The sequence below is a fragment of the Sarcophilus harrisii genome, chromosome 1, assembly GCF_902635505.1.
Source record: "Sarcophilus harrisii chromosome 1, mSarHar1.11, whole genome shotgun sequence".
Classification (NCBI taxonomy): domain Eukaryota; kingdom Metazoa; phylum Chordata; class Mammalia; order Dasyuromorphia; family Dasyuridae; genus Sarcophilus; species Sarcophilus harrisii.
Genome location: NC_045426.1, coordinates 82,550,766 through 82,561,531, shown reverse-complemented (window position 1 = coordinate 82,561,531; position 10,766 = coordinate 82,550,766). Strand labels below are relative to the sequence as shown.

The 10,766-nt window shown below is 42.7% G+C and overlaps 1 protein-coding gene across 1 annotated transcript in view; it reads left to right on the top strand.

The window, feature by feature from the left end:
* The first annotated feature begins 3,919 nt into the window (after window positions 1-3,919).
* HEMK1 (HemK methyltransferase family member 1) overlaps window positions 3,920-10,766 on the top strand; it is a 39,614-nt gene continuing 32,767 nt past the window's right edge. The window contains exons 1-2 of the mRNA XM_012543492.3: window positions 3,920-4,025; window positions 7,273-7,587. Coding sequence (XP_012398946.2) covers window positions 7,357-7,587 — 231 coding nt within the window. The 5' untranslated portion in view covers window positions 3,920-4,025; window positions 7,273-7,356. The remainder of the gene's footprint in view (window positions 4,026-7,272; window positions 7,588-10,766) is intronic.

Genomic DNA, 10,766 nt, shown 5'->3' with positions numbered 1-10,766 from the left:
TTTACAGCCGGAGCTCACCTTCTTCCTCAGAGGGATAGGAGTTCAACTTTACTGGAATATTGTGAGGTCTAAGTACTTTGAAAGTGAAATGTGAGCAGTTGATCTGATCTTATTGCGTCCTTAATCACTGTTTGGTAAGGACTTAATAGAGTTAGGAGGCAAAACAAAAGCAAAAGCAGCCCCTGTCCTCAAGGAGTTTACAATCCATTATCAAGAGAGATGTCCGTAGCTAGAACTTAAGTAGAACTCATCTTCCTGAGTTCAAAACTGGCCTGAAACATTTCTTAGATGTGTTCATCCTGTTTACCTCAGTTTCTTCATTTGAAAAATGAGCCGGAGAAGAAATAGTGAATCACTCCAATATCTCCGCCAAGAAAACCCTAATAAATAGGGTCATGAAGAGTTGGACATGACTGAAAATGACTGAACAAAAATATTTGTAGAGAGCATTCAAACCTCAAAATGATGCAACAACTGTAAAGTTACTTCTACCATTGCCCTGTCCAACAAATGCAGTCACACCACTATCACAGTGGTACATTGTTACAGGAGCAATCTGCTAGGGGCTGCTGGCTATTACGGGAGTCACGTACTAATGGCTGCTGGGGATCTAATTCTGACTATCAGACATCCCTTCATGTGAGAGGATAACAATACAAAGAGACTTAGAGGCAGGTGCATTTCCTGACCTCTCTCCTCTTCCCTCTTGGCTCCCATTTATTTCATTCCCAATTCACAAGCAACATTTAAGTCAGTAAAGGTTGATTTGCAATTCCTTCAAGTGTGTTATGATTCACAGCTGTGGGGGCTTTTGGAGAACCAACCTGCCCCTTCACACTTGGGTGTGATCCTTAACAGCTGGCCTGCAAAGCAAAGATCAAGGCTCAAGTCCTGCTTCTAACCTGTAAGCCATGTGATCTACCATTCTCCGAAGCTCTAAATTGTAAAGAGGATCCTGACCCACATTGGTAGGGGGCAGTTTCCTCTGCCACATGTCCCAATGAAATCACAAGTCTAATCTACATCTCCTAATAGTAAGATCAGCAACAGCTGGGTGGCTAGATAGAGTGCTGGATCTTGAGTCAGGAACATCCAAGTTCAGATTTAGCCTTAGACACTGCCTAGCTGTGTGACCTTAGCCAGGTCATTTTCTCTCTGAGTCTGCCTCAAGTTTCCCAACAGCAAAACAAAAACAAGAATAGCATCTGCCTGGGGCAGGTAGATGGCACAGTGGATAGAATACTGGCCCTGGAGTCAGGAGGACTTGGGCAAGTCATTTAACCCCAATAGCCTTGAAAACACACACATACACAGAGAGAGAGAAAGAAAAAAAAAAAAAAGGATAGCACCCACCTCTAAGGATTGTTGTGAAGATTAAATGAAATAATATTTGCACAGTGTCTACCAAATAATAGGTGTTAGGTGCTAGGAGCTAATTCTTTGTGGTGGCAAAAAATTGGAAATCAGGGGTAAAGTCATCAATTGGGAAATAGCTGAACAAATTGTACTATATGAATGTAAAGGAATACTATTGTTCTATAAGAAATGGTGAGAAGGTGAATTTCAGAAAAAAACCTGGAAAGATTTATATGAACTGATGCTGAGTGAAGTGAGCAGAACCAGGAAGACACCGTACACAGTAACAGTAACATTGTGCAAATGATCGGTTTTGATAGACTTTGCTCTTCTCAGCAATACAATGATCTAAGACAATTTCAAAAGGCTCGTGATGTAAAATGCTCTCCACGTCCAAAGAAAGAATTGTGGAGTTTGAATGCAGATTAAAACATACTATGTTCGGTTTTTGTTTTTTTTCCTTGGTGATGGGTGAGGCGAGGGAGGGAAAAAATGGAAATAAAAATCTTATAAATATCAAAAAGTAATAAAATTTTTAAAAATTAAGATACTAAATAAATACTTGCTTCCTTCCCCTTCAGTAAGATTTCATTAAATACAATATAAGAAAAATTTTAAAAAGGCATCCTCTCCAAAGCTTTTAAAATACAGAGACCTAAATGAAAAAATCAAACCATATGGGCCCAGGAGGAGGAATGGTATCATTCATTCCCATCATCCTATTTGATGTTGGAATTCTCCTGAAGCGACTTTCAAAGAGCCTTCAAAAGATGATCTTTAAATCCAATACTCTTATTGTTCAGTCATGCCTGACTCTTCATAATTCCATAGACCATATTGTTCATGGAGTTTTCTTGGCAATAATACTGGAGGGGTTTGTCATTTCCTTCTCCAGAGGATCAAGGTAAACAGAGGTTAAATGACTCGCCTGGGGTCCCTTAGCTATTTAGTGTCTGAGAGAGCCTCAGCACTCTATCCACCTAGCTGCCTCCATTCAGAGATTCCTTTATTCCCTTCACTGGGCCTCAGATGCTCATGGGTATAATGAGTAGCTGGACTGAATAGTTCCATTCAGCTCTAAATATATGGTGCCCTCATTTTCAAAAAAAAAAAAAAAAAAAAAAAAAAAAAAAAAAAAACAGAGGCAAAAGATTTAAGTGACTTGCCCAGGTTCATACAGCTAGTAAGTATCTGAGGCTAGATTTGAACTCATGAAGATGAGTCTCCCTGACTCTCTGCACTATAGCGCCACCTAGCTGTCCCTAATACTCTTACTTATTTGCAAAAAAAAAAAACCCAAACAACAACAACAACAACAACAAAAAGTTATTTTTGCCCACTTGTCCCACGGTCCTAAAAGAACATTAAATATAAGAGCATCTAGGTGGCGCAACGGATCCAGCACCAGCCTTGGTCAGGAGGACAGGAGTTCAAATCTGATCTCAGACACTTAACACGCCTTAGCTGTGTGACCCTGGCCAAGTCACTTAAATTTTTTGCCTCTGTTTTTTTCATCTGTAAAATAAGCTGGAGAAGCAAATGGCAAACCCAAAAAAAAGTAGGTAGGTGGTATAGTGAATAGAACATTGAGAATTTGGAAGAGCAGAGTTCAAATTCAATCTTAATGGAAGAGCCGAGTTCAAATTCAACCTTGATGGAAGAGCCGAGTTCAAATTCAACCTTGATGGAAGAGCCGAATTCAAATTCAACCTTGATGGAAGAGCCGAATTCAAATTCAATCTTAAAATATTGTCTGTGTACAAGACGAATGCGGAAATATATCCAGTATTACAGTTACATGCATGACCCTATCAGATTGTTCGCTGTCTTGAGGGGGGAAGGGAATGAAAGGGGAAAAAATGGAAATCTAAATCCTATAAAAATAAATGTGAAAACCAAAAAAAAAAGGGGGGGGAGGGGGTAAAAAGAAGGCACTAGCTGTGGGACACTGGGCGAGTCACTCAACATCTGCCTCAGTCTCTCCGACTGTAAAACGGAGATAATCATTAGGAACGCCTCCTAGGGTTGTTCTAAGGCCGGATGAAACGGCGTTGGTGGAGCAGTTAGCACGGCCCGGCCCGGGCCGCGCAGGGAGCGCAGCGGGGCCCGGCCCGGGCCGCAGGGAGCGCAGCGGGGCCCGGCCCGGGCCGCGCAGGGAGCGCAGCGGCCCGGCCTGGCCGCGCAGGGAGCGCAGCGGGCCCGGCCCGGGCCGCGCAGGGAGCGCAGCGGGGCCCGGCCCGGGCCGCGCAGGGAGCGCAGCGGGGCCCGGCCCGGGCCGCGCAGGGAGCGCAGCGGGGCCCGGCCCGGGCCGCGCAGGGAGCGCAGCGGGGCCCGGCCCGGGCCGCAGGGAGCGCAGCGGGGCCCGGCCCGAGCCGGCGAAGCTCCGACACCATCCCTCCGGGCAAGCTCCCGCGTCAGCGCCGACCACGTGGTTTTTACACGCCAGGGGGCGGGGCCAGCGAGCAGAGCCCGCCTCCTTTAGGAGCTATCAGAGCGGGATTGGAGGGGAGCAGGAAAGGGGGCGGGGACTCCGGCGCCGGCCCTCCGGAGGAGGGCAGCGGATGGTTCAGGGGGTGGGGCCGCCGCCCTTCCCGGAAGGAGGAGTCCGACGCGCTCTGGGGCTCGGGGCCGGCGCTGGGGACCCCGTGACCTCAGCATCCGGGGCCCAGGTAAGGTGGCCCGGGACCGCGGGGATGGGGCGGGAAGCAGGATTTTCAGGGCCCTCCTCTCCTCGGGGCCAGCGTCCAGGCGTCCGGGCCTGCTGCCCCCCGGCTCGCCCAGCAGCCCCCTCTGTCCACGTTGCTAGAAGCCCGCGTCTGGCTGGGAGAAGTGCTGGCTTGAGGGGAGGAGGGAATGGAGGGAGGAAAAAACGGAACTCTAAAGTCAGTATGGAAAACAAAGCAAAAAATGGTCAGAAAAAAAAAAAGACGCTAGCTGTGTGACTCTGGGCAGTTGGGCTAAAAGGGTCGTACATTCAGGAAACGCCCGCAGCGGAGGAGGCGTGGAGGAGGGGCTGATAACTGAAGCTTAAGGACTCCTCAGAATACTCTAAGTGCCTAAAATAACATGCAAAGAGAACTAAGAAATAAAGGAGTAATTTTTTTTTCTATCCAAATGGAAGCCCTGAAATCTAGCCACAAGTCCTTCTCTGCAAACCCAGAATGAGAAACTTTAGCCCGCCTTAAAGTCTCTTAAGTGGAAAGGGATCTCCAGGGCTTCATTTTGTTTTATTTCTTCCACTCTACTTTTATTATTTTTTTAATGACTTTTTATTAACAGAACCCACGCCTGGGTAATTTTTCACAACATTATCCCTTGCACTCCCTTCTGTTGCAACTTTTCTCCTCCCTCCCTCCACCCCCTCCCCCAGATGACAAGCAGTCCTATACATGTTAAATAGGTTACAGTATATCCTAGATACAATGTATGTGTGCAGATCCAAACAGTTCTCTTGTTGCACAGGGAGAATTGGATTCAGAAGGTAAAAATAACCTGGGAAGAAAAACAAAAATGCAAGCAGTTTATATTCACTGCCCAGTGTTCTTTCTTTGGGTGTAGCTGCTTCTGTCCATCTCCAAGGCTTCATTTTAATAGCCAAGGACAGTGAAATCCAGGAAGGTAAAGAGATTTCCAAGATCAGGTAGAAACTCAGAGGGAGATTTGAACCCAGGACTGTTGACTCCAGAATCAGTTCTTTTAGCTTATATCAGAATAACATTCCCCTATGTAGCTCTCTTAAGTTTGAGAAAATACTTTATTTGAACCAAAATACTGTACACAGTAATAGTAACATTGTGCCGATCATCAGCTTTGATCTTTTAATAATATATTGATCTCACGCAATGCTAAAAGACTCATGATGGAAAATGCTGTTGACATCCAAAGAAAGAACTTTGGAGTTTGACTGTGTCCAAGCACATTGTTTTCACTTTCTTGCTGTTTTTTTTTTTCCTCTGTTGTTCTGGTTCTTTCACCATATGACTAATGTGGAAATAAGTTTAATATGATTCGGATTAATTGAGACATCTTGGTAAAGTTGAAAAATGGAATCTACATTTCAGTTCTGGCACTGACATTTTCCGTCACTTGGTGAATCACTGAAAGTCTTTACATCATTTTTCCTTATCTGTAAAATGGGGCTAATTTATCTTCTCTACCTTATGGGGTTATTACAGGCAAAGTATTTTCTTTTTTTTTTTTTTAAGTCTTTTATTTTTTTCTTTTTAAAAATGTATTAGTTTTCAGCATTTACTCATATTTTGATGATTCCATTTTTCAACTTTACCAAGATGCCTCCAGGTTAACATGACAGAGTGGAGATACAAAGCTGGGCCCTGGGAAATCAAACCAGGATTCTTTCTTTCTTTTTAAGCCTTTTATTTTCAAAATGTATATACAAACAGTCTTCAATATTTATTCTTGCAAAATCCTGTTATAAATTTTTTTCTCCTCTCAACCCCATCTCCCAAACAGCAAACAATCAATATATGTTAAACATGTGCAATTCTTCTATATATATATATATATTCCCAGAGTTATCATACTGCACAAGAAAAATCAGATTAAAAAGGTAAAAATGAGAAAGAAAACAACAACAAAAAGAGTGAAAATTCACACTCAGTCCCCACAGTCCTCTCTCTTGGTACAGATGGCTCCCTTCATCATAAGACTATTGAAAATGGACTGAATCACCTCATTGTTGAAAAGGGCCAAGTCCTTCAGAACTGATCATCACACAGTCTTCTTGTTGCTGTGTACAATGTTCTTCTGATTCTACTCACTTCACTTAGCATCAGTTCATTTAAGTTTCTCCAGGCCTTTCTGAAATTACCCCACTGATCATTTCTTATAGAGCAATAATATTCCATACTCTGTGTGTGTATGTATATACACACATATATACATACATATCTATATACATACATACATATCTATATACATATACATCTATATATATATATAAACATTGGGCTGCCTATATACCATATGTACTATATATATTATATACTATATATATATGTGTGTGTGTGTGTGTGTGTACATGTGGATACATACACATATATACTATATACCATAACTTTTTCAGCCTTCCCCAACTGATGGGCATCCCCTCAGTTTCCAATTTCTTGCCACTACAAAAAGGGTTTCCATACAGTTTTGCTCATGTGGGTCCTTTCCCCTTTTTTATAATCTCTTTGGGATATAGACCCAGTAGAGACACTGCTAAATCAAAGGATATGCACAGTTTGGTAACCCTTTGGACATAGTCAGGATTCTTTTTTTTAGCCCCCTGATACCTTCCTAGAAAAGCCCACCAGCTGATTATTATCAGATTCCTCTCTTCTATGCCTTACCCAATGAGTTCTAGTACAGGGGAAGACTCAATCTAGCTTGAGAAGGCAGGTATATTGGAAAGCTATTGAGATGTTCTAAGAATAACTTAAACACTTATGAGGACAATAGATGCAAACGATGGGCTATGGATGAGAAGGTTTGTAGTGTTCAGTGGAAGGAAGCATTCCTGGAATGGGAAAGGCTTTCAGGGAGAGGTGGGCTGAGCTGGGCCTTTAAAGATGGGCAAAGTTTGGAAAGGAAGAGAGATTGTTTTGGTTTCCCTACCTGTGAGATGGGAGGATGACAGCACCAGCCACAATTATGCTTCCTTCATCCAGTACATATTTATGCAGCTTCTATTGCAAAAAAGGCCATGGCATTCCATGGGCCATGGAAGAGATATTCCTCTGGCTGTGTGGAAAGGGAGCCTACTTCAGAGATACCTGAAATAATCCAGATGATACTTGGACCAAGGTGGAGATGAGATAGGGGACGTTGTTGGGGATATTCTAGATAAAGAAATGAAAGAAATTCCTGATTCTCTCTGAAACGCTTGGGGGTCTCTGTCTCTCTCTTCCTCAGCCCCAAGTCAGTAGAGAATCACTGGCTCCAAGAAATCCTTAACATTGGCCATCACTCCAGCTGCTGATGCTGTTCCTCTAAGACATGTGGCTTTGGCAAATGAAGCTGTGGGGCCTTGGACCTGGACGGGTGAGATGGAAGGGAGGATTCCACTCACCTCTTGTTTTGCTGAGGCTGGTCAGTGGCTGCAGGGCCCCATTGGTGACAGCGACAGCCTTGGTCAACCATTGGACACAGCTGTTTGAAAAGAGAGGAGTTCCTGAAGCCCGGGAATCCAGCGAGTACATTGTGGCTCATGTGCTTGGAGCCAAAACAGTTAAGTTTGCTTCTAAACAGAAGGCAGTGGGCCAGATAATTCCCTGAACCCATTCCTGCCCCCCCTCCCCTCCCCAGAGACAGAGCAGAAAGGAGAAGGGTAAGCTGTCTCCTGAGCAGACCTTGTCTCTTTATTCACCATGTTTGTATTCCTGACAGGAGAATATAAGCTCTTTGAAAACAGAGACCACTGTTAGTCAGTCAACAAGCATTAGATGCCTCTACTATTCTAAACAATGGAGAATAGCTTCTTGAGGACAGAATGTTCTCATTTTTGTCTTGAATCCCCAACACCCAGTATAGACAGATAGTGTTTGCCTAATCCATAGTAATTCTCCTTAAATGCTTGTTGGCTAGAGCTTTCATAAATCTTTTTTCTCTCCCAGGGTCTCAGTTTCCCCAGCTGTAAAATGAAAATGAAAGGTTTGGTCTGCATGATTTTTGAGGTTTCTACTAGCCCCAAGCATCTCTGGGTCCACAATGTGGCTGGCATCCTGTTAACCACCATGAGATGTAAGAAGAATTTATGACGTGTCCTTGACCACAAAGAGCTTATAGATTAGCTTGGAGTTCAGTGGAAAATCATCTCTCAGTTAATCCAGGGTCTGACCTAAGTCTGAACTCGTTCTGTATAAAATGTCTTCACGAGGCTCACTCTGCCAAAGGCTCACTCATTAGGAAAAACTACTGATACTAACAGGGAGGATTACAAAATGTTAGAGCAAGAAGGGGCCTTTGGGATCTTACAATCATAAAGCTGAAAGAAGCTTTGGGGATAATTTATATGTCTGATGGGAACTCGGGGTAGATGGTATGTCAGTTTTATGACCCAAATACTTCTGGGGTCAACTTGCTAAATTTCATTTTGTACATGAAGATTAAATTAAGTTTTGTAGATGGGGAAAGGCAGCTAGGTGGTACAATGGTTAGTGTATCTGGCCTAAAGTCAGGAAGACTCATATTCTTGAGTACAAATCCAACTTCAGATATTTATTAGCTGTGTGATCATGGGCAAATCACTTAACCTGTTTGCCTCAGTTTCTTCATCTGTAAAATGAGCTGGAGAAGAAAATGACAAGCTACACCAGTATTTTTACCAAGAAAATCCCAAAACATAGACACAAAGGGTTGGACATGATAACACAACTGAACAATAGCAAGATGGGAAAACTAAGGCAATGAGAAATTAAATGACTTGCCCAGGATTATACAACTAGTGTCTGAGACGAGATTTAAGGTCAGATCACCCTGAATCCAAGTACAGCCCTCTATCCACTATGCTATACTGCCCCCCCTTTTCTTTTGACAATCCTGCCTTTTAATCCCTATCCAGCACCCATCTCCAGTTTTACAGAAGAGCAAAATGAGGTCCAGAGAGAAAAGAGAATTGTTGATTCTCCCAAAAGTAGCAATCAGCAGAGTTGAGTTTAGAAACCAATGTTCTCTAATTCCAAATCCAGTGTTCTTCGTAATGTAACTCCTACCGAAGTATATGAATTCCCAATCAGGGTAAACCCCATGGTCCCTCTAGCCCAGAATTCTGGCTCTGCTAGGAATGGTTCATTTCTTGACCTTTTTTGAATCATGGGCCCCTTGGCTGGTCTAGTGAAACCAATGGACCCTTTCTCAGAATCATGTTTATAAAATAAAATTTGTAAGATTACAAAGAAACTAATTATATTAAAATGTAATCATCAAAGTCCTTTTTTAAAAGACAAGTTAACAGATCCCAGGTTAAGAACCTTCATTTGGAGAAATCAGTGATCAGTTTCCTCAGTGGTTTAGAAATAAGTCTCAGACTCCCTCATCTCCTTACTGATAGTGCTATGAACTGGCCAGGAATTTAATTCAACAATTTTTTTTCCTTTCCCTCATCTTATTGATAGTTTATTGCTTGAAGTTTTAGCCCCTCTGAGCTGGTGGAGACGTCATTGGTTATCTAGTCTGAGTCTTATCCAAAACAGGAATTCTATCTGCAATATCACCCGTCCTCTGCCTAGTAAAAAAAGTCTCCCCTATTCTTCCCTAACATCTGTTTGCTTGTGAGTGCTACCAACTGCCTCTAGGCAGGGTCACATAAAATAAATCTGTTCTTATATTCAGTTAAATTCAAGCAGCATTTATTAGGTTAGGCAGCTGATGGCACAATAGAGCCAAAATGAGGATAATAAAAGCTTCTACTTCTTGGGTTGTTGTGAGGATCTAGTGAGGTAATATTTGTGCCTGACACACACTGGGTGCCATATAAATGCTTATTCCCATCCCCCATTGGGTACACATTGCACTTAGAGTACTATGTTAGGCAGCAGAGGAGATGCTAAGTTTAGATTAGGGACATAATTCCCATCCCCTATTAGGTACATGCTGTATTTAGAGCACTGTGTTAAGTGGTAGAGGAGAAGCTAAGTTTAGATAAAGGACAATCTCTACTTTAACAATGTCACAGTCTTACACAGAGATGATACGCCAATATAAATAATAACAGTACACAACGTGATGGAACTGTGCGATGTGCTGACATGGGAGGAGGAGGAGGAGTGATCATCAGGGGGATCAAGCTTTCTATAGGTGGAGGTAACTGAGTTGAGCTTTAAAAGAAGGGTAAACATTGGAAAGAGCAGAAAGGTGATAGTGCAGGCTAGGGAACAGCATGGGCAACAATAAGGAAGCAGGAAAATACAAACTATGTAAGAGGAAGTAAACTGGAGCTAGGACTTAAGGACATAAAGGAATAGTGGCCCTATATTATAGAGGTATTTAATAAAGGCAGTGATCATGGTCTGCTCAAGTCCTTTACAGTCTCCATTGTCACACACCCCCACACACACACACCCCAGTTCCTTTAAACACCACATCCCTCACTAGAGAGTTCCTTTGGAGTCAGAGGCTTTTTTTATATGGTCTTCGTATCCTCCATGTTTTGCACTAAGCAGAAATTTCATAATTGGATTCTCCCAAATCTGTTGAATAATGTCCATAAATTTACAGGCCACTTTATAAAATTAGCCTTCTCTTCTCTGGTTTTTCATTGATCTGTTTGCAGCTTTATGACATACTACTTTTTCATCTTTGGGGTTGAGTGAGGGGGGAGCTCTTGCTCCTGCATTCTCATCCTTAGGAAGATGCTTGGATCTTTAACTCTCTTCTTGACCTGTTTGTCTAGATTAAAATATTTTTCT